Source organism: Elephas maximus, chromosome 6, assembly GCF_024166365.1.
Source record: "Elephas maximus indicus isolate mEleMax1 chromosome 6, mEleMax1 primary haplotype, whole genome shotgun sequence".
Classification (NCBI taxonomy): Eukaryota; Metazoa; Chordata; class Mammalia; order Proboscidea; family Elephantidae; genus Elephas; species Elephas maximus.
Genome location: NC_064824.1, coordinates 95,142,079 through 95,168,849, shown reverse-complemented (window position 1 = coordinate 95,168,849; position 26,771 = coordinate 95,142,079). Strand labels below are relative to the sequence as shown.

The 26,771-nt window shown below is 39.3% G+C and overlaps 2 protein-coding genes across 2 annotated transcripts in view; both read left to right on the top strand.

Annotated features, from left to right (window-relative positions):
• Window positions 1-12,289: 12,289 nt before the first annotated feature.
• Window positions 12,290-13,164, top strand: C6H2orf66 (chromosome 6 C2orf66 homolog). Its single transcript, XM_049888831.1, has 2 exons — window positions 12,290-12,313; window positions 12,985-13,164. The coding sequence occupies exons 1-2, from the start codon at window positions 12,290-12,292 to the stop codon at window positions 13,162-13,164; spliced, it is 204 nt and encodes a 67-aa protein (XP_049744788.1).
• A 7,579-nt stretch (window positions 13,165-20,743) lies between these two features.
• The window catches only part of GTF3C3 (general transcription factor IIIC subunit 3), a 36,127-nt gene continuing 30,099 nt past the window's right edge, over window positions 20,744-26,771 (top strand). Inside the window, exons 1-2 of the mRNA XM_049888897.1 lie at window positions 20,744-20,955; window positions 21,920-22,031. Coding sequence (XP_049744854.1) covers window positions 20,854-20,955; window positions 21,920-22,031 — 214 coding nt within the window. The 5' untranslated portion in view covers window positions 20,744-20,853. The remainder of the gene's footprint in view (window positions 20,956-21,919; window positions 22,032-26,771) is intronic.

Below are 26,771 nucleotides of genomic sequence, written 5' to 3'. Positions count from 1 at the left end.
CTTTTTAACAAATAGTTCTGGAGAAACTGCATCCCTCACAGCATGCACAAAAATTAATTTGCAATAAATCATAGATCTAAATGTAAAAGCTAAATTATAAAACTTGCGGAAGAAAATACAGGAGAATACTTTGTGGCATGATGGTAGCCAAGGTGCTTAGTCAGAATAAAGAAAGCAATAACCATAAAAATTAGTAACTTATACCTCATCAAAATGAAAAACTTCTGCTCATTAAAAGGCATCATTAAGAAAATGTATAGGCAAACTACCAACAGAGAGAAACATTAAGAAAATGTATAGATAAACTACCAACAGGGAGAAACATTTTTGACAAAGGATTTGCCTTCAGAACATATATAAAAGACTTCCACAACTCAATAATAAATGTCAAATAAGCCAATTTTTAAAATGAAATTTCTAAAAGTGGAAGTCTACAAATAGCATTTTTAGCAGAAACCTAGAATGTCCTTACTGCTACTTGGAAGCATGGTATTGTTGAAGATTATTATTGAAGGATTAGGGCAAAATAATTTCTGCTACTGAGATTTCTCTTGGATTTCCCAGGGCCAGACAAATCACTTACAGAATGTAGTTTTGAAGGAATGGTAAAAAGTTGCTAATTATTCTATGTTATTTAAAATAATTGGATAACATCGTATGCCCCTAGAATACTAAAGAGCTCCCAGAATTCTAGGGACTAACAATCATTTTTAGAGGAACTGTTTTTGGTTTTAGGTTTGTTTGTTTGTTTTTTTTTTTAATGGTAAAAGCTCACTGTCTGTATTTCAGAGCTCAGAATTGATGAACAGCACTAAGAAAGACAATCATTTGCCCAATTTTCCAAAAAAAATCCAAAGAAATACCCATTGAATTGTCTTCAGTTTTCCCCTTCTCTGAAACTACTGCCCTTTTTCATATAAAATATGTGCTTGGAAACGTAGGTGGTGTTTTAAGAATGATGTGTGGTCAGTCTTCTAGGTACTTTATTATGTGTTCTATTACAAATCCGCCAGGCGCTCCTTGGAAACTCTACGGGGCAGTTCTACTCCGTCCTATAGGGTCGCTATGAGTCGAAATCGACTCGACGGCACTGGGTTTTTTATTACAAAATTAATGTGACTCAAGCATATTGTCTTCTCTAATTTAATAGTATGAGATGGAGCCTTTTCTCATCCCTTCTGTTTTAAAAGGACATTTTACAATATAGCTTTACTCATGTAAATCCCAAGTTTCATAATAGACATTTCAACCCAAATCCATTTTGCATTTTGAGTTGGATGACAGAAGAAGCTCAGTCTTTCTCAAAAGGGGATAAAGAATTTGGATCCTGCTTCTAGGTCTGTCTACAGTGCAGTGTGTTCAGTAAAATCTAAATCAGTTGTTTTAAGTCATAGGTCTTCCTCCTCCATGGCTGGCCTGACATCTCTACATCCCTTATATTAGCTTTCTATGACTGCTATAACAACTTCCACAAATTGGTTGGCTCGAAATAACAGACATTTATTCTCTCACACCTTTGGATGCCAGAAGCCTGAAATCAGTATCACTGGGATGAAACCAAGGTGCCTACAGGGCCACGCTCCTTCTGGAGGCTCCAGGGGAGAATCTATTTCTTGCCTCTTCTGGCTTCTGGTGGCTGTTGGCATTTTTTGGCTCTTGGCCACATCACTCCAGTCTTCAAGGCCGGTATCTCCTAATCTCTCTGTGCTCTGTCTTTTTATCGTCTTCTCTGATTATATCAAAGCTTCCTTTGCATCTCTTATAAGTACATTTATGATTACATGTTAGGGCCTACCAGATAATCCAGGATAATCTTCTTATCTCAAAATCCTTAAATTAATTATATCTGCAAAGACCTTTTTTCCCAAATAAGTTAACATTTATATGTTCCATTTGTTAGGACTGGTATCTGGGGAGGGGAGCATTTTTTTCAGCCTACCATATCCCTAATGCCTCAGATTAGTTTGGGTGATAGATATCCTAGGCACCCCAAATCCTGAGAGAGAGTCTAAAGTTGAAATCTGCACTCCCAGGATCATCTCAGAACCCTGTCATAGGATTCTTGTTCATACATTTCCTATTTTGGATCCTGAGGCCTACAAAAGTCTAGGCCCAAACTCTTAAAGAAACAGGTTAAGTTTATACTAAGAAATATGCTAGGAAACTAGTCTTGAAAACTTAACCTCTCTTACAACTTCCTTTTCCCACATCACCCCCAATGTATAAAATGAGAAAGTATGGCCTGTATTTTAGAGTCCTCAAAATTAATAGTGGTATTAATCACTTAGTAGACAGCCTGGCACATCTTAGGTATTCAATAAATACTACCCTGTTATGGGTTCAATGTGTCCTTGCAAAAGGTGCATTCAAGTCCTATCCCCTATACCTGTAAATACGACACTGTTTGGAAAAAGGGATTTTTCTTATGTTAATGAAGTCAGATCGAAGTAGGGTGGATGCATAAACCTAACCTCTTCTGAGTAGTGTCTTATAAAAAGTGCACAATAGACACAGACACACAGGGGGAGGTGCCATGTGAAGATGGAAGCAGATCAATCTAAAAGCCCAGGAACTCCAAGGGTTGCCAGATATATGATGATGAGTCAGAAATACAGATACATATTTAAAAGCTATATAAGGAGAGGAGAGAACTCTCGAGGCACTCTTCACTGACAACTAGAGGGAGAATGATTCATAGGAAGGTATGAGCAGAGAGACCCAATGGGTCTTTGAGTTTCTGGATAACTACATGGTGGAGTACACTGAATAGGGTTAACAGCTTCTGTATCCCTGGAGAAAGCCAGAAGGACTGCTTTGGTTCTTAAAGGATGGGACCAAGTTGTACCAGGAATGGTCGTTCTTGACGTTCTGAAGGTCCTTTAACTTTTACATTAGGAAGCCTATGTTGTGGTTTGGAGACTATTCTACTGGATATGGACTTTTTAAAATTATTATTATTGTACTTTAGATGGTAAACAGTGCCATGACAAGTCAACACTCTCCCTTTGCAACCCTAGGTTCCCTGTTACCAGCTTTCCTGTTCCCCCCTGCCTTCTAGACCCTGCCCCAGGGCTGGTGTGGCCCTTTAGTCTTGTTTTGTGCCATGGGCCTGTTCAATCTTTGGCTGAAGGGTGAACCTCAGGAGTGGCCTCATTACTGAGCTGAAAGGGTGTCTGGGGGCCATACTCAGTGTTTCTCCAGTCTCTGTCAGGCCAGCAAGTCTGGTCTTTCTTTTTGAGTTAGAATTTTGTTCTACATTTTCCTCCAGCTCTGACTGGGACCCTCTATTGTTATCTCTGTCAGAGCAGTCAGTGGTGGTAGCTGGGCACCATGTCATTGTACTGGACTCACTCTGGTGGAGGCCATTGTAGATGTGGTCCATTAGTCCTTCGTATTAATCTTTCCCTTGTATCTTTAGTTTTTATCACTCTTCCTTGCTCCCAAAATGGTGAGACCAGTGCAGTATCCTAGATGGGCACTCACAGGCTTTTAAGACTTAGGCAGTATTCACCGAAGTAGAATGTAGAACATATTGTTTATAAAATATGTTATGCCAATTGAGCTAGATGTTCCCTGAGACCATGGTTGGATATGGACTATTTCTTATAGGCTGGGTTTCTCCACGTGAGTTATCTCAGAACATGGACAAACATCTCTGCCCCACCCTCTCAACTCCAGAACAATTAAAAGAGAAAGGTATGTGTGGCCATAAACAGTGCCACACCGCCCCCTTTTCCATTGATTTGTGTACAACAGCTGGTTCAAATATTAATTTGCACTTTACTAGCCGGAATCAACTCGACGGCACTGGGCACTGGGTTTTTGGGTTAGTCCATTGAATATTCAAGTCAAATCAGACATTTATTGGCCACCTACAATTATCTCTCCCCTCCTTATTAACATAGAACAGTACGTAAATTAAAAATATAACAAGTCTTAAATTTTAAAAGAACATTACAAAAATCTATCTACACACAAATTTTACCTAAGGAATTATAAATTCCATAAACTTTTGCGATATGCCTATATAATGCCAGTGATTATGCCAAGCTCTAAAGGATCAATGATAAAAATTCACAGTGGCTACTTCAAGGAGCTCACCTGTGGACAGTTAAACAAGTGGATGAAGCAAATAAAGTTACCCTAAATCAACATTGTAAGTGCCATGGAAGTATGAACACAGAGCTATTGTAATGACTAAAAGATTTCTTTTTATTAGAAGAAATGACAGTTGAGCAGAGCCTAGAAGGACAAGAAGCTATGAGGGCATACAAGCATTGGAAAAGGCATTCCAGACAGAAGTAACAGCAAGTTCAAAGGCCCTGAGGTATAAGTGTGTATGGTGTTTATGGGAGAGGGTAAGAAGGCTGGAAAGGTAGGATTGTGTCATATTGGGGGCTTTTATATCACGATCAAGAGTTTAGACTTTACCTTATGAGCATCAGGAAGCCACTAGAGATAGATGGATATGTTGCTAGTTGGATTTTCCTTAGCAGCATGACCTTGTCTCTGCTTCAGGGTCAATTAATTGCAAAGCTGGTGACACCAATCCTCTCAAAACCTCTCTGCTACAAAAACAAATGGCCAGCTGAAAAGCTGTTTACAAAGTCCTAAGAAATGATTTAGACTTCTATATTTTAGGAGAATTTCTTTACTTATTTCTTATGATTTTGGAGATATCAATATGGTCTGAGATGACACAAAGAATTGGGAACCTGGTTCTGAAATCCAAGTTTTGAAAATCTGGTTAATATCTTAATTGCTGGATGAATGTAAATGTCTAGTTTCTTGGAGCTGGCTTTAACTCAAATACAATCAGGATTTTTACCTTTAGTTGCCTCTAGGCTTCTTAGTAACGTAGAAATAGCTTGTACTCATGTTTTGGGAAGACTGGTGGCAGGGAGGCAGACAGTCCAGAGGAGGAACCATGGGAGGAAGGGAGGCTAATTAAGAGGCTGCTTTTGCGGTGGTTCCAGGCAGTGATAAGGAAGACACGAACTCAAGCAAGCCAGGCTGGACTTGAGAGTAAACACTTTCAAGGAAGGATGGCCACTCCCCCTGCCCCTTAGGCCTTGTCCTCTTTCGTTTATGGGCCCGTGCTTCTGAAATAGACTCACACTATGGAGGTGTTTGAGACTGTCATGTTCCTTTTTTTTTTTTTTAACTTTGTCTGACTCTAAACCCAGATCCCAATGTGGGAGGGAAGGAATCCAGTTTCAGTGACCTCTGGGCCTTCCCTTGCCTCCCCGAGGTTTCACAGGATGTGGGAGTTTATGTGGTCCCAGGATATGAGGGGTAAGCCTCTGTTCTCCAGTATATTGTGGTCACTGTTGGTCCCCTGAAACTCAACAGCTCTTTGCTTCTCTTCTGTGCAAAGCAGGAGACTCATCTTGTTTCTCCCCTCTTCTTCTCTTTAGTCCACCTTCAAACTGAAATCTTCCCTCTGCCACAAAAAGCAGTTTTTATTGCTCTGAGCAGAAAGCTGTCTGGCTTACTCTATTAATCATATGAGCAACCTTTCCCTTATCTTTGAAGTTCTAATCACAACCAAAGACTCAGTCAATAAATGCACAATAGTTTTTCCTTTCCCTTACTCAGGCCAGGAGGAAGAAAAAGGAGACTGAATTTTATGTCCTTGTTCATGATAACAGTTAAGTAACGGTATCAGCTCCATCTTCTTCCTCACTGAGGCAGGAAGGACTTGAAAAGGTTATACAGTTCAACAGAAATGGTAGTTTTAAAATGCCTCTTTACTTCCCACAATATCTTCTGCCTTTGGCATCCTTTTCTCACTATTAGTCATGTTTTAATTTACAATCTAATATAAAATTTAAACTTGATTAACATATTTAATGGTTTTCGTTTCTGCTTATGTCCCTGTGCTGAGTATTCTATTTTCCTCCAGATTTCTCACTGAGGAATGCCAGCAAAGAACTTCATTCAGGTGCCTCTGGATGTGGAAGAGCCTTTTTTTGCCTGTAATGTCTCAAGTGCTGCTTTTACGAATGCTCTGACTTAATGAGAGGGCCAAATAGGATCATTAAAATCAGAAAGAAATGGTTTTGAAACCTGAAATATCCTGTTTGTTTTGTTTTGTTTTCTCTCTCTTTTGATTGCATCTATCAACCAAATAATTGCAAAATATCTACTTAGTGACCAAAAGAACTAGATGGTACCCAGCTACCACTACCTACCACTCTGACTAGGATCACAACAGAGGACCCCAGAGAGAGTGGGTGAAAAACTGTAGAACAAAAAATCAAAAGACCAGATTTATTGATCAGACAGAGACTGAAGGAACCCCTGAGACTACGGCCCTAAGACAGTCTTCTGAACTGGAACTGAAGCCATTCCTGGAGATCGCCGTTCAGCCAAACCACAGACATGCCCATAAAATAAACAATAACACCTGAAAGGAATGTATTCCTTAGAACAATCAATAATACAAGATCAAAAGGGGCAACATTTGCCCCAAAGCAAAGACAAGAAGGAAGGAGTAGAAAATCAGGACCAAAAAAAATGGGGACATTAGTATTAGGATGGAAATGGGGAGAGTGCTGACATGGTGGGGAATGAAACCAACGTCATGGAACACTTTATATCAGACTATTGAATGGGAAACTAATTTGCTCTGTAAACCGTCACCTAATGCACAATAAAAATTAAAAAAAAAAAGAATTTACTTAGTGCTATATTAACATATTCTGAAGAAAATATCACCACTAGTTTCATTAAATGAGGAAAGGGGTAACAGTTTTGCCTTTAAAAACAGACCAGAAATTTAAAACAATTACTTTACTTAAATACGTAATTACTTTAGCAGTCAGGAATACTCCAGTCTTACTGAAGAAGGCCGTAATACATGTTACTTTTAGTCCGTTGTTCCTTTGAGAAGTTATAACTATTTCTTAAATGGGTACCTCTTTAAAAGAACAAATGAGCTGTGTTTTCTTTACAAACAGAACTAAAGTTAGAAATTATTCATAGCTAAGTGGCTATGGAAATTTATTCTGAATTTATTCAGTCTTTCATTTTAAAAAGTATATTGTCTGTGTATTGGGCTTTATACTCAGCACTAAGAATCTAAAGAGTTTACAGTGCAGTGATGTTACAAGAATCTCATTAGCAATTTAATAGTTCAATATTATTGCCAAAAACCTGTTGCTGATGAGCGGATTCCAACTCATAGCAATACTAAAATACAGAGTAGAACTGCCCTATAGGGTTTACAAGGAGCAGCTGGTAGATTCGAACTGCCAACCTGTTGGTTAGCAGCCAAGCTCTTAACCACTGTGCTACCAGGGCTTCTTAACATCATTGTTGTTGTTGTTAGGTGCCATCTAGTCCGTTCCGACTCATAGCAACCCTATGCACAGCAGAAAAAAACACTGCCCAGTCCTGCGCCATCCTCACAATCTTATGCTTGAGCCCATTGTTGCAGCTACTGTGTCAATCCCTCTCATTGAGGGTCTTTCACTTTTTCGTTGGCCCTCTATTTTACCAAGCATGATATCCTTCTCCAGGGACTGATCCCTCCTGGTAACATGTCGTATGTGAGACGTCATCTCACCATCCTTGCTTCTAAGACTCATTCTGGTTGTACTTCTTCCAAGACAGATTTGTCTGTTCTTTTGACAGTCCATATTCAGGATTATTTGCCAACACCACAATTCAAAGGTGTCAATTTGTCTTTGGTCTTCCTTACTCATTGTCCAGCTTTTGTATGCTTATGAGGTAATTGAAAACATCATGGCTTGGGTCAGGGGCCAAGTCTTCAAGGTGACATCTTTGCTTTCCAACACTTGAAAGAGGTCTTTTGCAGCAGATTTGCCCAATGCAATGTGTCTTTTGATTTCTTGACTGCTGCTTCCATGGGTGTTGACTTTGGATCCAAGTAAAATGAAATCCTTGACAACTTGAATCCTTTCTCCATTTATCATGATGTTGCTTATTGGACCAGTTGTGAGGATTTTTGTTTTCTTTATGTTGAGGTGTAATCCATACAGAAGGCTGTGATCTTTGATCTTCATCAGTAAGTGCTTCAAGTCCCCTTCAGTTCCACAAGCAAGGTTATGTCATGTGCATATCGCAGGTTGTTAATGAGTCTTCCTCCAGTCCTGATGTTGTGTTCTTCTTCATAGAGTCCAGCTTCTCCGGTTATTTGCTCAGCATACAGACTGAATAGGTGTGGTGAAAGGATACAACCCTGACGCACACATTTCCTGACTTTAAACCACGCAATATCCCCTTGCTCTGTTTGAATGACTGCCTCTCGATCTGTGTAATTTTGCACAGTTAAGGGTTCTGGAATTCCCACTCTTTGCAATGTTATCCATAATTTGTTATGATCCACACAGTCAAATGCCTTTGTATAGTCAATAAAACACAGGTAGACATCTTTCTGGTATTCTCTGCTTTCAGCCAGGACCCATCTGACATCAGCAATGATATCCCTGGTTCCACCTCCTCTTCTGAATCCAGCTTGAATTTCTGGCAGTTCCCTGTCGATATACTGCTGCAGCCACTTTTGAAAGATGGTCAGCAAAATTTTACTTGCATGTGATATTAATGATATTGTTTGATAATTTTTGCATTCAGTTGGATCATCTTTCTTGGGAATAGGCATAAATTTGGATCTCTTCCAGTTGGTTGGCCAGGTAGCTGTCTTCCAAATTTCTTGGCATTGATGAGTGAGCACTTCCAATGCTGCACCTGTTCGTTGAAACATCTCAGTTGGTATTCTGTCAATTCCTGGAGCCTTGTTTTTTGCCAGTGCCCTCAGTGTAGCTTGGACTTCTTCCTTCAGTACCGTCAGTTCCTGATCATACGCTACCTCCTGCAATGGTTGAATGTTGACCAATTCTTTTTGGTGTAGTGACTCTGTGTATTCCTTCCATCTTCTTTTGATGCGTCCTGCATCGTTTAATATTTTCCTCATAGAATCCTTCAATATTGTCACTGGAGGCTTGAGTTTTTTCTTCAGTTCTTTCAGCTTGAGAAATGCTGAGTGTGTTCTTCCCTTTTGATTTTCTACCTCCAGGTCTTTGCACATGTTGTTATAATACTTTATTTTGTCTTCTCGAACTGTCCTTTGAAATCTTCTGTCAGTTCTTTTACTCCATTTCTTCCTTTCACTTTAGCTACTCAACATTCAAGAGCAAGTTTTAGAGTCTCTTCTGACATCAATTTTGGTCTTTTTTTGTTTGTTTCCTGTCTTTTTAATAACCTCTTGCTTTCTTCATGTATGATGTCCTTGATGTCACTCCACAACTCATCTGGCCTTGGGTCATTAGTGTTCAATGCATCAAATCTGTTCCTGAGATGGTCTCTAAATTCAGGTGGGATATACTTAAGGTTGGACTTTGGCTCTTGTGGACTCATTCTGATTTTCTTTAGTTTCAACTTGTATTTGCATATGAACAATTGATGGTCTGTTCCACAGGCAGCACCTGGCCTTGTTCTGACTGATATTGAGCTTGTCTATAATCTCTTTCAACAGATGTTTGTTTGATTCCTGAGTATTCCATCTGGTGAGGTCCACATATATAGACACCATTTATGTTGATGAAAAAGGTATTTGCAATGAAGAAGTCGTTGGTCTTGTAAAATTCTATCATCCAAGCTCCAGCATTGTTTCTATCACCAAGGCCATATTTTCCAACTACCAATGCTTCACTAGTAATTATTAATGCATCTGAATTGCATGTTCGATCAATTTTAGACTTCAATTTCTTCATCTTTGGCTTTATTGGTTGGTGCGTAAATTTGAATAATAATATTAACTATTATTCTTTGTAGGCATATGGATATTATTTAATTTTTTAAATTCAAAGTACTGGAGTTTTAAGGAAAATGATGTAATGGAATTCCAATATATTCATTTGCTCACTTAACCAATGACATTTAATTAAGCTGAAATCTCTCTCATTAAAAACGGCAACAGCAACACTGCCCCTTGACTCCACTTCTCCCCCCAGTGACTGCTGCCTCTCTTTCTTTTCACAACTAAACTTATCAAGAGCTTGTTGTACTTTCTCTTTCCTCTCCATCCACTCACTTCTGAACCCACTCTTATCTGACTTTTGCCTCTATCTACCACAACAGCTCTAATACTCCAGGAACCCTTTCCAATCCTCATGTTACCCTATTTCTCCCTTCTTAAAACACTTTCTTCTCTTGCTTCCACACTCCCTTGGTTCAGACTCTCTTTTACAGATTCCTGTACATGGCTGTTACATGTCGAAATTACTCAAAACTCAAGTCCTAGGCCCCTATCTCATTTTTCTCATCTCTACTGAGATAATCTCATCCATTCATATGCCAACAACTCCCACATATACGTTTTCTTCCCCGACCTCTCTGAGCTCCAGCACCGTGTATCCAATTGTGTAGTACTCTACTTTCTGTCTCGGAGATCTCAAGGACTCTTCAAACTCAACATGGCTAGAATGGAGCTCATTATCTTCACCCCTCCACACCTATATTTGATGTCTCAGCAAATGGCAGTGTAATCCACTCAGCTGCATAATCCACAGACCTAAGGATTGGTCTTGAAAATTCCCATCCTCTTAGCTCACTTCCTGTAGTTTCCAGTACATTACCAATTCCTTCTAAACATCTTTCAGATTTACCCACATCTCATTATCTCTGCTACTGCCCTCATCCAAATTAACATCTTTTCCTACGTGGACTACTGCAGTAACCACCTGATATCCCCTCATTCCTCTTTTCTAGCACTTTCTGTCCTCCCCACTGCAGCCAGAGCAAGCTTTGAAAATGCAACTCTGATCAAGCGATTGGATGATTAAAAGACTTCAATAACTTCCCATTGCCTGCAGCATAAAATCTATAATTCTGACTACCTCTCCGGCCCCATCTAGCAGCAGGCTCCCCCCTTGCTCCCTCCATTCCTGGAAAATTTCATTTGCTTTAATGTGCCATGTTCCTTTTCAACCACAGGCTCTAGCACAAGCCATTCACTTTCTTTGAGACTCTTCTCTCTTTGTCCTCCCTGGGTTGCCTAGGTAACTCCTACTCATCCACCAGATGTAAGGTAGCCTCTTCAGAGGCCTTCTGGACCCCTGAGACTTAATCAAAGCCCCCTGTTCTATATTCTTATAGCACCTGGTTTCTCTTCACAGCAATTATCTTCATTTGTATTTATATATTTTGTTGTATAATGATTTGATTAATGTTTGTCTTGCCCACTAATATGTTAGTTCATTGAGGGCAGGGGATGCATTTATTATTTTTACCATTTTATCCTCAAATCCTAGTGTAGTACCTGGCACAGAGTAGGCACTCCATAAAAATTTGTTCAATGAATGAATAAGGGAATGAACAAATGAAGGTCATAGTTACTTGCCCAAGGTCAAGATTGTAAGGCTGAAACCATAGCCAGGTGTTCTAATTTCCAGTGCAGATTTCTAGCTTCCTCAACAAAAGGCTTGTCCTGGATCTTGCTCTGAGTTATTAGAACCAAGGCAACTTCACAACTCATCGAGTCCAATTTCTCAACTCTTATCACTTTCTGCATAGTGTTTATCCAGCAAGGGGATGCTAGAAGTATAGTAATTTTTCTGTTTTTCATGAAACATGTGCTACCTTGTTCATTTTAAGGAGTATTATGATAACCTATGCCAATATTTAAAACTTGTAAGCTTCTTGGGATTCTCAGAAGGAATACAAAGTGTAGGTCAAAAAGTAATTTTGTCTCTTGCAATAGAATTTTTTGTTCACAAATCCAGTAATTTAAAAAGCTGATATGTCCAAAAGAACATTCTGTTGGGTAGGATAGTCATCATCATATTCCCATCTGTTGAGTATACACCTTCTATTAAAAGTAAAAAAAAAAAAGGACAAAGCCACTCTGCTGTGTGAAAGTGCCCTGTGTATTCTATAAAATGCACATGAAATGTTCTGTGGTCTTAGGAGAGGCTGCTGCATTTTATAAGACAAAATAAGTTCAGTGTTACCCCTGAAGAAGCTTGAGGATCTGAGTCTCAAGGGTTTTTCATTTTGTGGATGAAAACGGAATCATTATTTTTGAACTCCCTCTGCTCATGTCAATGACTCCCACCTGCAACTGGTCCACTGCCTATAAGTACCCACGAATCGCCTTGCAGATGCAGGCAGGGTAGCCAACAATGGCCAGCCAAAGCCAAACTCCCCGGTAAGCTTTATTAGCCCTTTCTAAATGTTTTATTTCCATTTCACACCTTGGGGTGAATGACAATCTCTACTCATGCTGCTATGGTGTATGCCTGTCTTAGATGTGTGTTTAAGATACATGTCTCAGTCTGGAGGATCTGAAGTAATTCTTTTTCTCTTCCTCCCCTTCCCCTCCCTCCCCTCCCCTCCCCTCCCCTCCCCTCCCCTCCCCTCCCCTCCCCTCCCCTCCCTTCCCTTTCCTTCCGTTCCCTGCTTCAGAAGACTGCCCTCTTAAGACCGATAAGTAATTTGAATTAAAAAAATGAATTGTACTTTCTTTGGAGATAATAAAGTGTTCATTTCTTCAAAAATGTAAAAGACATACTCAGATTTCCTAGATTGTACTTATAATTGCTTTGCTTATCACTGTATATTATTATCATCACAGACTAATCCACTGGATTTTTGGGCCTCATTTGCAAGTGAATCTGGGAAAAAGATGGTTGTGAAATTTATGTGAACCAATATCCTATTCCTCCTTCCCTGTTTCTTTTAAAAAATATTTCCTCTTCCTCTTTTCTACTTTTCCCCTTCCTTCTCTACCTTCTCTGCCTGTCTCTCTCAGTGACCATCAACATTTCCCTGTTCTTTCCTTTCACGTGGCTTCATTCAACCATGTCCAAAGCACTTCTCCTGCCACTGTGTTCTTGGTTTTTCAGTTTCTGCCTTCTAGATTAGCCCTAACATCAATTCAAAGGAAAAAAGAAAAGTTCAACTTTGAGTATTTTGATGTATAATTACAAATGGCATTGAATGCTTTCTTTCTCCCTTCAGCTTTTCAGAACCCTTCAGACATATTTTAAAGGAAGAGGTCTTGATCTTGGGAGGTTTACGAATACTTTCTTCTTGAATGAGAATCCCAGACCTCTCTCTTTCCAATCAGAACTTATTGCTTCTACATATAAAGATTATGAAGAGCAGAAAAACTCCTTTCCCAATTATCTCAAAGGCTGAAAGCTCCTTCTGAGCTCAGGTAACTGTTGGCTCTTTATCCCCTGGCTCTGTGCAAACATACGACTCAATTGTCAAGTAGAGATTTTTAAAGTATTTATTTGAAAAATGACTTTATTTCCTCATAGACATAAATGCTCAGTTCTGATTATACTTATCACTGTTAATGTTTTAATTGGGTTCAGGTATTTTACGGCCTGGTTTTAAAAAACGGTAAGAGTTGTAACTTTTTAAATAAAGTTTTCTGGGGAGAAACATATTAAAATAGTAGAATTAGCACTCTTTATACGATCATTAAATGTAACGAAATAGCATGCATTGTTATCTATATCTTTTTTAAGACCAGGTCATACATCTAAGTTATGTGGAAAATCATATATAAAGGAAATATGCCAAGTTGAGCAGGTGGATTTAATGGAAAGTAAAAATTAAAAGAATTGTTCCTTTTGGAGAAAGTATTAAGCACATATTTGAGCCTAAACTTCTTCATATACAGAAAGGGGTAGAATATTAGTAAAGGTGCTATTTTTCTTATAGGAAAGAATTAAAAATTTATTTATGTTTAGGATTTGAAATTTAGCAGTCTTATTACTTTAACATTACTGTCAAACAATTGTCTACCATTTTAAAAGAAATAGGTATGGTGCATTCCAAGAAAATACATTATGATTCTAGTCCATTAACTTTTTGTTCAGCTGCACAATAAAAGGAACTGAATTATAATTAAAATCTACTCCCATTCTTCTATAAGCCTACAGATGAAATTGTGAGAAAGTTGTTGCACTTCATTGTGTTTATGAAAGGATTTTGATTACTAGTTCTTCTAAATGTAATCTTTTTTTTTTAAATAATGATTGTTAATCTAAAAAGAATATGCAATTTACCATGTGGCAAATGCATTTGAAAACTGTCCTAAAATGAGAAAATAAAATAGAATAAACAAAATTATGTAAGTGAAGGGTTACCTTGACTATTTCTCACATGTAAGTCCTAGAGTATCAGACACTAAATACAGGAGAATAGTTGCTAATACCTTAGTACCTATTTTTGGAAGAGCAGAGTGGTTCAGTGGTAGAATTCTCACCTTCCATGTGGGATACCCACATTGAATTTCTGGCCAATGAACCTCAAAGACAGCCACCACCCATCTGTTAGTGGAAGCTTGCGTGTTGCTGTGATGTTTAATAGGTCTCAGTGAACCTTCCAGACTAAGACAGACTAAAAGAAAGGCCTGGCAACCTCCTTCCAAAAATCAGCCAGTGAAAACCCCACGGATCACAATGATCTGATCCCAATGCATGGGGTCCCCATGAGTCTGGAAGTCAACTTGACAGCAGCTGAAAACCACCACCACCTACTTTAAAATGTGGCAGTATCGCAAATAAATTGCTTGTAAGCTGCAGTTCTTCATTGGCAAATTGAAAATACTAATCTCTAGTACCTCACAGAAACATCTTAGAAATATCACAGAAAATGTCAAATAAATATTTTAATGTGTGCCTGAAATGAGGCAATGTTTAAGAGCAGGGTGCAGAGGAAGCACCCAGTGGCAGTATAACGGAAATTATTCAACCTGGTGAAAGGAGCAAAGCTTCTGATTTGGAGTATATTTTATAATTACGAACTGCTTTCCTAACATCTCTGATTAGAAAATGAAGACAAAGCATTTTCGCTGAAATATGTAGGTCTTTGTGTTGAGATTCAACTTGTATTAAGACTTCATTTTCTATTTCATTGTAACATTTTCTTGTTCTTTCAGGTTCTAGCTATTTTGAAACTACAGATGAAGCTTCTCATTAGAAAATGCCAACCATAGTTACTGCTAAACTTTTGTGTTTTTTTTTCCTCCATTTTTATTGGTCAATTTGTAATGATTTTATTCTACATTCCAAGATTCACATATGAAAAGCCAGACCTTTGAGGCATATATGCCTCATGTGTATATTTTTGGAGTGTTTCTTCCGTCTGTAACCATAAAAATTGATGTAGATATGTAAGTATGTATAAATATGTATAGGAAGGCATATATGAATAACTGTAGGCATACGTATATATATGTTTATGTGTGCTGTGTATATTTTCAAGTATAAATAAAGCACATGGGGGCACAGTTATGGATACTTCCTTGACAAAACCAGATACCTCATGGGATTGGTTTGCTGGATTTGAGGGTTTAGGACCATAGTCTTGTGGGGCAACACAGTCAATTGGTGTAATATAGTCCATAAAGACAATGTTCTACATCCTAGTTTGGTGAGTAGCATCTGGGGTTGTAAAAGCTTGTGAACAGCCATCTAAGATACAACTACTGGTCTCTATACTTGTCTGGAGCTACAGAGAAAGAAGGAAAGCAAAGGCTCAAAGAGGAAACTAGTCTACATGAACAATGACATCAGCTACGTTGAGACAAGAAGAATTAGACGGTGCCCAGCTATACTACCAACCGTTCTGACCAGGGATTCGATAGATGGTCCTGGATAGCCTGGGAGAAAAATGTAAAACGGAACTCAAATTCCTAAAAAAAAGCCCGACTTACTGGACCAGTAGAGAATAGATTAACTCCCAAGACTATCGCCCTGAGATACTCTTTAAACTTGGAACTCAAACCACTTTCAGAGGTCACCTTTCAGGCAAATGACAGATTGGCCCCAAAAATAAATAATACCACCCATAGTATTGTGCTCCTCAAAATAATCATCTAGATGAAACCAAATGGTTAACATTTACCCTAGACCAAAGATGAGATGGCTAAGGGGGACAGGGAAGCTAGATTAATGGAAACAGAACAACCAAAATGGAAATAACGAGAATGCTGACATATTGTGAAGAATTTTAACTAATGTCACTAAACAATATGTATAGAAATTGTTAAATGAAAACCTAATTTCCTGTATGAACTTTCACCAAAAACACAATAAAATATTTTTAAAAAACTGACACAGAGCACTGAATATATTTGCAAGAGTCACAAAAACCTCGTATCATCAAAAGATATGATGATCATTTAAATTATGCTTTATTGAAGCTTGTGTTTTTGTTTATTATATTTTATCAATCAATGTTTTTTATTTGAAAGAGGCTTTACTATATTTTTAAGGAACGCTTGTGGCCCAGCAGTTAAGTGCTTGCCTGCTAATTGAAAGGTAGGTGGTTCAAACCCACCAGCCCCTCCACAGGAGAAAGATGTGACAGTCTGCTTCCGTAAGAATTTATAGCATTGGAAAACCTATGGGGCTGTCCTACTCTGTCCTATAGGATCTCTATGAGTCGGAATCAACTTGATGGCAATGGTTTTGGTAGTTTTTTGGGTATTTTCTGTAGCTTTACTTTGGATAGTTGATGCTGAGTATCAAGAATAAGATATTTGTGCAAGAACAGATTTCGTGTCTGGTTTAGCATATGTGTCTGTTTTCCTTGGAGGGTTGTGAGGTCTTTGTGAGCACAGAGTGTATCTAATTCCCAAGCATCTACCACAATACCTAGCATGTAACAAGCGTTCAATAAATACTTGTTGAAGTAAAAAATTCTACCATTCTTCACACAGTAATGGAAGCTGCTTCTAGTTAACGTCAAGATTATTTTTTATCATTTAAAAAATATAAGTAATTATTAGAAGAACTAGATGGTGTCTAGTAACCACGACTGACCGTTCTGATCAGGGCACAATAGATAGATCCTGACAGAAGTAGAAGAAAAATGTGGAACGGACCTCAAATCCTTAAAAAAATCCACACTTACTTGCACAATTGAGACTGGAAGATGCCACAAGACTATTGCCCTGAGATACTCTTTAAACCTTGAACTGAAACTAGCCTCTGAGGTCACCTTTTAGCTAAATAACAGATTGACTCACAGAATAAAGATACCACCCGTAAATTAAAAAAAGAAAAAAACTCCATTGCCATCAAGTCAATTCCAACTCATAGCCACCCTATAGGACAGAGTAGAACTGCCCCATAGAGCTTCCAAGGAGCGCCTGGTGGATTTGAACTGCTGGCCTTCTGGTTAGCAGATGTAGCTCTTAACCACTATACCACCAGGGTTTCCCACCTGTAAATACTTGCTCCTTAAAAAAATCATCTATATGAGATGAAACAGTCGACAATTATTTTAAAACAAAATGAAAAAGTAAGGGGGCAGAGAAACTAGATTAATGAAAATGAACTACTAGAACAGAAAAAATGAGAACATTCACACATTATAAAGGATGTAAACAATATCATTGAACAATTTGTGTAGAAATTGTTGATTGAAAACCTAAACTGCTGTGTAAACCTTCACTAAAAACAAAGTATTATTTAAAAAAATTAAAAATATAATTATTGATGAGCTATTTCTCATGTAAGTGTAGGTTGTTCAGATAAACGGTAGTCTGATAGGGTTTTACCACTGTATTTTTTTTTTTTACCCAGTCCAACCCAGTGCCGTCGAGTCGTTATCACTGTTTAGTCCCACCCAAATACCAGTGATTGGTTTTCCTTTTCACCGCCACCCCTGCTCTGGGTATCAAATGCTCCACAAAGGGGATGCTTACCAGTTTCAAGGCCTTTGAAAAGGAAGGGCATTCACATCAGGCAGTTTTAGATGGGGCTTGGCAAAGTCTCAGAACCAGGGGCATGCATCCTGCTGGAAAAATTCCCACAATTTGCAGGTAGCTGTTGATGGCAGATCTATACCACACATAACTAGAGTTTCTTAGTGGTGGTGCTACTGGCAATTGGGGACAAACAAGTCTTCATGGTATGTGACCATATAGCACACCTGATCTCCAGATACTGTATGTTAGTAACTCTCCTACACTACTCTATCATCTTAACAACCAAAACCCCTTTACAAACATTTCTAAAGGCCCACTGGAGAAATGATTTTGCTCTTGACTGAGAACCATTGCTAGGAAAACAACACAAGTGTAGCGTTTCCTCCAATGGAAATAAATGCTCTGCAGGTGCTCTAAGTTCTCAAGGGGCTCATGGTACTTCTCTACACGGATCCTTGGCAGCCTCTCAGTACTGACCCGCCTCCTCTTCAATGGATACCCCTTTCCCAGGACATGTCCTATCTCAGACTAGGGTGGTCAAGAACTGTTAAGGGTATGAGGTTTTGCCCTACTTGCAAGCTAAGATGCTGGCCAACACGTGAGACTTGTGTGTCTGAGAAAATAGACTTTATTACTCATGGATCATCAAGCAGCATGAGCTTCACATTCGTGTAGACTCCTTTATCTCCCAAGTACCACAGGGATCATGGGGAGGTGGCTACAGGTGTACTCTGTACACACAGTGGGTCTTTGTCACAATTGAGGAGCCCCAAACAGGAAATCGCTCCCTGCCCATAAGGGAGCTGCTAGCGAATCTGTTCAATCTTTGCCACAAGGGAGGCATTATCTTTATTACACTTATCAGAAAACAAAGCTGCCCTCTGGCCAAAAGGCAGACAATATCTCTAATTTTTCAAGGCTATTTGCCCTACAAACATTCTTGAAAAGGTGGTCCAGAATGAAAGCTATCACAGCTAATACATAGAAGCAAGAGACCATTGGAAAAATTATCTCCCAGCAAGGGTCACACTTCATCCTTGTTTCTCCCCCTGACAAAGGGAAAGAATGAAATCCTGTCCTCCCTCCCTCTATGTCTCTAATTCTATTGTCATGGCATATGTTCTGTGTTCTGCTTCCTTCAAACCTCCCACTCTGATTCTCAAAAATCAGTCTGCAAGTCCAAAAAACAGAACACTGGTTTCTTTTTGCTGTTTTCATTACTGCCATAACAATTCAACTTCATCTCAAGGTAATGTGGATGCCTCTGACTCACCAGAGGATAAATCATTTGCAAGGAAGTAGAGAAAAGAAAAACAGAAAGATTAAAGTTTTGAGATCTTTTGCTACATTCTGACTTCTAAAAGAACATCCATGTCATCAAGGTGTCCCATGGCAGGAAAACCATCCTCCCACCCCTTGCACCCCATTCCGCATAAAGGTGAATCTAAATCTCCAGAATTGTCATTCCCACATTCTGACCAGCCAATAATTATACAAGTGAATCTAGGAAGGTTTGCTAGCAGCTCCCTTGTAGTCTTAGGAGCACTCTCTTTACCAGGTAGCCATCTCTCCTCATTCTGATTTCTCCTTTTCCTCTAGGAGAGTTAGGACTAGAAACTTGATTTCTTAGAAGCATTCCCTATCTGCCTGGGGAAGTTCAGGGGAGAATTTCCCTATAAGTCATTCGTGTAGATTACTGTAACCCCACCCCACTCACCTCCCATATTTTGTATCCAGGTAGAACCCTGAGGCTCCTTTCTCATGAGAAAGGGGATGACTTCTAGCTGTGAGCTATTTTTTACTCTCAGGTAAAACACCCCTTCTTTTCCCAAATGGAAAAATTTATTTAACAGTTGATTTAGCATTGGTAGGTTAAAAAGCAACTAATAACAACAGATTAAATGGGGCGAGGTGTAGGAAGTGGGATTTTTCCCTTTTTCAGGTTCTGTTCCCTCATTCTGCTGTCTTACCATTGTTTATTCCCATCTGGATTGTCATAAAGAGGCGTAAATGGCCAAGCGATAGGCTCCCTGTAATTTATCTCTAATCTTAGCTGTGTATTGAGCTGTATTCTCCATACCTTGACTCCTGTGACCACCGCAAAAGGACTTTCAATTCCATCTAATTCCTTTGTAAAATCTGAGCACAAGTTACTGGGCTACAGAGTAGGATTCACAGAGACTTGTCAGGTAGTGCTGTCCTCAAGATGTTTACAGTCTAATGGAGTTAAAAGAGGAAAGGCGGACAAATAATTATAATACAAGGTAAAATAACCACAGGAATGTGTGTGAAGTGAAAAAAAATTACCATTGAGGGGAGACAGTGTATCATAATAATTCCAAGCATGGGATTTGGAGTCAGATAGACCGGGGTTCAAATCCTGGCTTCATTATTTATTAGACATGGAACCTTGGCATTAGGAGTAACAACACCCATTTTTAAGGATTGTTTTCAATATGTATGTATGTGCATAAGACTGTACATGGCCTATAGCAATTGGGCAACAATGTATGGTAACCATAGCAACTAAGCTTATAAAGTTTGACTGTTAGGAAAATAAGAAAAATTGAGTGGAAGTTGTGGAAGTTAGTGGGTTCAATGTGAAGTCCAGATAAACTATTTACAAACTGAGAAGGAGCCGTTGGAAAGGGAGAATTTGGGGATTTACGTAGTAAGGGAAAACTAACGGTGCCATTGATTGAAGATGGGATTTACAGCGTAAATCGAGGGAAAGCTTTCTTTAAGAGGCAGGGGAGAGCTGGAAAGTACCCAACGGACATGACAGAGTAAGAAATAAATCACTTCAGCAAAGACCAAAGTAATTTAAAGAACATTCAGACGGGGAAACAGATGTCAGAGAATGATACCGACATTTTAAACGGAAATTGAGGGAAAATATATAGGTTAAGGAAAGTCTCTTTAAAATACATTTCCCTCAGCTGCCGAAAAATCTTAAGCTGGAGGAAGGGCGACTCGGGTGGGAGTGCGCACTGAGGGCCAGTGCGCCTGCGGAACCTGAGCGCGGCGCCTACGCCGCAGGCCGGCTCGGTTTCTCGAGAGGACTGCAGGTCCCGGTGCAGGTTAGAGTCTGGCTGGCGTTGTTCTTCCGGTTCCCTGTCCCGGTTCTTGGGGTTGCGTAGCCGGACCCAGTAGACATGTCGGGGTTCAGCCCGGAGCTCATCGACTACCTGGAAGGGAAAATCTCCTTTGAGGAGTTCGAAGGGCGGAGAGAAGAGAGAAAAAACCGCGAGAAGAAAGTAAGGCGCTGCTAGGCCTGAAGGCCCCTCCCTCTTTCTCCCCGAATACACAAAGAGAGATTTGGGGGCTTAGATGACCTCGTTCGCTGCCATAGGGCGGGCTGGGGACTCGCGGCCTCTTTTTCGTCTTCTTACCGCAACTCCGTCCTCACCCCTTTCTTCATTCCTGCTTTAAATTCCGCTTAAACATCCCCGCCCCCAGTTGCCTTTGTCTCGGTAAAATTTGCTGTTTTGAAGGTAGTTCAGCGTTAGTAGGTTAAAGGGCAACTAAGCACAACAACAGGCTAAACGGGGACGGGGGGACAGGGAATGGAGTTTGGAGTCAGAGTATCTGGTTCTAGTCCTAGAGCTTTGCCACGAAGTCGTTTTGTGATTTTCGGTGGGCGAGTTACCTCATTTCTTTAGGCCTCAATTTTCCTATTTCTAAACTGACGAGGGTTGAGCTCTCATTTTTAGCAGTTTTCCCAGTGGTATGATGTAACTTCTACCAAAAAAAAAAAAAAAGAACTTTATTGTTTGATAACAAGAAAATCTTCATATGTATTCAAAACACTTAAGAAAAAGGATCTGAACTTTCCGTATGTTCTCAATTACTTGAAGTCAGACGGAAAATAAAAGTAATTGCTCCTTTTAGAATCAGCTGTCAGATTTCTTTCTTAATCCGTGCAACCGGTAGTGCCCCATCTCTTTTAATTTAAGGGACTGGGATACAATGTGTGGATTAATGAAATTGGCAAGATAGAATTTTTTTTATTATTATTTATAAGAATGACTGATTCAAACTGGAGGATAAAGCCCAAGTATTTTGAAATGCTTTGACTGTTAAATTTTAGCCTCCACATATGTGTGCTAAACTTCTATATGTATACACATATATAGAAATATATATGTGTATGTGATGTGCTCTTAAATAGGGACAGCAAAATCAGCATTAGTTTTTGAAATCATTAATTTTCAATCACAGAGTCTTCAGGAAAAACGAAAGTTATCAGCTGAAGAAAATACAAATGACTTTGAAGTTCCGTCATCATCGGGAATTGACTCTACCAAATCCCAGAACAAAGATGTCAATGATGGTATGTTAAGAACATTTGCTACTTGCTTTAAATGTTAAGTGTACCTAAGCAACCGAATGAAAACGTTTTTTATTGCAGCAATAGTCTGTTGTTGATTATCTCATTTATCAGGAGCACAGGGCTTGATGTATAATAGGTACTCAACAAATATTTCAGTTTATATGGTGATGGTTATTTTTGTGAGTTCCAGTGTTGGAAAAAAAAATTTTTTTTTTCATATAAAAACTTATACACACGTTGTTATGGGACCCTAGTTGCTCTCCCTGTAATGTGACAGCACACTTCTCCTCTCTACCCTGTATCTCCGGTGTACATTCAACCAGCTCCTCTCCCCCTCTGCCTTCTCTTACGGCCTCTGGACAGGAGCTGCCCACATAGTCTCATGTGTCTGCTTGAGCTAAGAAGCACACTCCTCACCAGTATCATTTTATGTCCAGTCTAATCTTTGTCTGAAGAGTTGGCTTCAGGAATGGTTTTAGTTTTGGGCTTACAAAGAGTGCAGGGGCCATGTCCTTTGGGGCCCCTCCAGTCTCAATCAGGTCATTAAGTCTCGTCTTTTTACTAGAATTTGAGTTCTGCATCCCACTTTTCTCCTGCTCCATCAGGGATTCTCTCTTGTGTTCCCTGTCAGAGCAGTCCTTGGTGGTAGCCAGGCACCATCTAGTTCTTCTGGTCTCCGGCTGCTGGAGTCTCTGGTTTATATGGCCATTTGTGTCTCTTGGGCTCTTATTTTCCATGAGTCTTTGGTGTTCTTCATTCTCCTTTGCTCCACGTGGGTTGAGACCAATTGATGCATCTTAGATGTCCACTTGCTAGCTTTTAAGACCCCAGATGCCACTCACCGAAGTGGGATGTAGAATGCTTTTTTAATATACTTTGTTATGACGATTGACGTACATGTCCCCTGAAACCATGGTCCCCAGACCCCTTCCCCTGCTACTCTGTCCCTCAGTGTTTGGTTGTATTCAGGAAACTTTTTAGCTTTTGGTTTATTCCACTTGTGCTGACTTCCCTGTATTGTGTGTTGACCTTCCCTTCACCTAAAATAATTCTTGTCTACCATCTAATTAATGAATACCCCTCTTCCTCCCTCCCCACCCTCATAACTATCAAAGAATATCTTCTTTTGTGTTTAAACCTTTTCTTGAGTTCTTATGATAGTGGTCTCATACAATATTTGTGCTTTTGTGACTGACTAACTTCACTCAGCATAATGCCTTCCAGATTCATCCATGTTATGAGATGTTTCATGAGTTCATCGTTTTTCTTTTATCGTGTAGTATTCCACTGTGTGACTGTATCATAATTTGTTTATCCGTTCATCTGTTGATGGGCACTTTGGTTGTTTCCATCTTTTTGCTATTGTAAACAGTGCTGCAGTGAACATGGGTGTGTATTTATCTGTTCATGTAAAGGCTCTTATTTCTCTAGGATATATTCCAAGGAGTGGGATTGCTGGATTGTGTGGTAGTTCTATTCTAAGTTTTTAAGGAAGCGTCAAATCGATTTCCAAAGTGGTTGTACCATTTTACATTCCCAACAGCAATGTATAAGTGTTCCAGTCTCCCCATAACCTCTCCAACATTAATTATTTTGTGTTTTTTGGATTAACGCCAGCCTTGTTGGAGTGAGATGGAATGTCATTGTAGTCTTGACTTGCACTTCTCCAGTGGCTAATGAACGTGAGCATTTCCTCATGTATCTGTTAGCTGCCTGAGTGTCTTCTTTGGTGAAGTGTGTGTTCGTATTCTTTGCCCATTTTTTAATTGGGTGGTTATTTGTCTTTGTGTTGTTGAGGTTTTGCAGTATCTTGTAGATTTTAGAGACTAGATGTTGATCGGATTTGTCATAGCCAAAAATTTTTTCCCAGTCTGTAGGTTGTCTTTTTACTCTTTCGGTGAAGTCTTTTGATGAGCATAAGTGTTTGATTTTTAGGAGCTCCCAGCTAACCTAGTTTCTCTTCTGGTGTTTGTGCATTGTTAGTAATGTTTTGTATACTGTTTATGCTATGTATTAGGGCTCCTAGTGTTGTCCCTATTTTTTCTTCCATGATCTTTATCATTTTAGATTTTATTTTTAGGTCTTTGTTTCATTTTGAGTTAGTCTTTATGCATGGTGTGAGGTATGGGTCTTGTTCCATCTTTTTGCAGATGGATATCTAGTTATGCCAGCACCATTTATAAAGAGACTTTTTCCATTGAACGGACTTCGGGCGTTTGTTGAATATCATGTGTTCGTAGTGGATGAATTTACGTCTGGATTCTCAATTCTGTTCCATTGGTCAATGTATCTGTTGTTGTACCAGTACCAGGTTGTTTTGACTACTGTGGCGGTATAATCGGTTCTAAAATTAGGTAGCATGAGGCCTCCCACTTTGTTCTTCTTTTTCAGTACAGCTTTGCTTATCTAGGGCGTCTTCCCTTGGAAAAGTGTTTTGAATTGACATCAGCATTTTTATTCGGGGTCTTTTTAGAGTCAGTATTTTTTTTTAATTAGCTTTCTCAGTTGATGACTAATTACTTGCAAGCTGCATTCCCCAAAATTGTAATGAATTACACTTTTCTATAAAGTGGCTTTTAAACCACTGCTTTAGTTATAGGGAGATAAGATAGAAATGTCAGAGTGAAATGCAAGTTGGTTGCCCAAATGGGACATAAATAGCATGGGTATCTTAGTATGTTGCCTTGTTCCTGAATCTAGCCTCAGCTCTGCATCCAGATACTAATTTGGTTACTGCACTGAGACTCACTCACAGAGCCTGATAAATGAGCAGTATGCTAATTTATTAATTTACAGTACAGTAGTTGATAAACCTTTCTAGTGATTACAGTGCTGGTATCTGTTTATCTATATCAAGCCACCTGGGATGTTTTGTGTATTGAGTCTGTTTGAGAAGTAAACTTTCTAGTTCCAGGGCATAGAAGTAGAAGTGATTCTTTTTCTTCTAAACAAATAGGCCTGTACACGGACAGCACACATTTACAAAGGTAGGCAGGAAACAAACTTTATTCCTGCCTCTCTGAACCATGTAGGGAAGAAAGGGCATGATTCCTAGCTGAAAAAAAGAGAAAACTGAGGTTAGAAAATTCTTATCTTGTCAGTCAGGTGAGATGGAGAAGGGGGCTGATGTTCTAACAACCAGTGGGTCGTTCCTTGTCCACCTGGGAGTGGAGCAGCTCTTTTATCATCAGGTTTTTAAGGTGCAACTGTAGCAGCAGGCACCACTGAGTACCTCCAGTCCGGTCACCTGGGTGGTGGCTATCAGGCCCTCCCTAAAAAAGGGGCCGCCTGAGTCCAGTTCTGGCTCATCATCAGTGGCCAGGCACACTAGTACTATGTAGCCTCAGCACAAGTAATTCATTTGGTCCTTTTAAGATAAAAAAAAGTCCTCAATTTTGCATAAGGAAGTTGTCCCAGAACTCTGCCTAGACTCTCGGTGAGCAGAAGAAAGGATCAGTTTTGAACAGGCTTTGTCAAAGTCAACTAATTGGAATATATGGCCACTAGGCCATTGTCTTTCATCATCTGAACATTGCTGAATAAAACCAAAACCAAACTCATTGCCCTCGAGTTGATTCCGACCCATAGTGGCTCTGTGTTGAAGAGTAGAACTGAGCTCTGGAGGGTTTTCCTGGAAACAGGTCACTAGACCTTTCTTCCATGGAGCTACTGGGTGGGGTCAGATCGCCAACTTTTTGATTAATGACCCATTGCCCTTAAGTCGATTCTGAGTCACAGTGACACTAGAGGACAGAGTAGAACTGCTGCATCGGGCTTCCAAGGCTGTAATCTTTACGGAAGCAGAGTACCACATCTTTCTTCTATAGAGCGGGCTGGTGTATTCGACCTTCTGGCCTTTCAGATGGCAGCTGAGCACTTAACCACTGTGCCAGCAGTGCTCCTTTATTTCAGTTAGTAGTTAAGTACAAACTGTTGACGCCATCAAGAGACCTTCATTGCTGAGTACCACTGCTAAATTCTTGCTCTTGAGCCCCCATCGCAGACACCATGCAGGTAAGGCCTTCTTTTAATTTTATTTTTTATTCGTTGTTGCTGATATATAAAAACATAACTAGTTTCTGTATATTGACCTTGTATCCAGCAAGGTTATTAGTTCTGACGGTTGGTACGTAGAGTCTTTTGAATTTTCTGCATATGTAATCGTGTCATCTGCGAAAGAGAACGGTTTTATTTCTTCCTTGCTAGCTTTGTCTTTTCGGTTTCTTTTATCTTACTGCGTTGGCTGGGATCTTCAGTAGAGTGTTGAATGGAAGTGGTGATAGTAGGCATCTTTGTCTCAATCCTGGTAACTTTAAATAATTTGCCATTAAGTGTGTTTGTGGGAAATTTTTTGTATATACTCTTCATCAAATTAAAGATATCCCTTTCCATTTCTAGTTGACTAAGAGTTTTTATTAGGAATGGATGTTGAATTTTATCAAATGCTTCTCTGTACCTATCAAGATGATTGTATGATTTTTTTTCTCCTTTTTTCTGTTATTGTGGTGAACTCATTGATCCGGAGATCCTGTACACATTTCTTTTCATCTTTGTTTTGGATGTTCAGAATTCTTGAAAATGGTCTTTATGACTTTATAGTAATAATTTATTTGTTGCTCAGAACATGTTAGTTTTTTTTTTTTTTAATTTGTTTTTCCTTAAATATATTGATTATCTAATTTATCCAAATTAAGTAGGAAATCTTTGGGTTGAAGGCATTTCAGTTAAGCGAATATGCTT

Bases quoted from the DNA above. Each gene is read 5' to 3' on its own strand.
- C6H2orf66 (XM_049888831.1), top strand. From the start codon at position 12,290: ATGTCTCAGTCTGGAGGATCTGAA. The intron at 12,314-12,984 runs GTAATTCTTTTT...TTCTCCCTTCAG, and splicing joins CTCAGTCTGGAGGATCTGAA to CTTTTCAGAACCCTTCAGAC.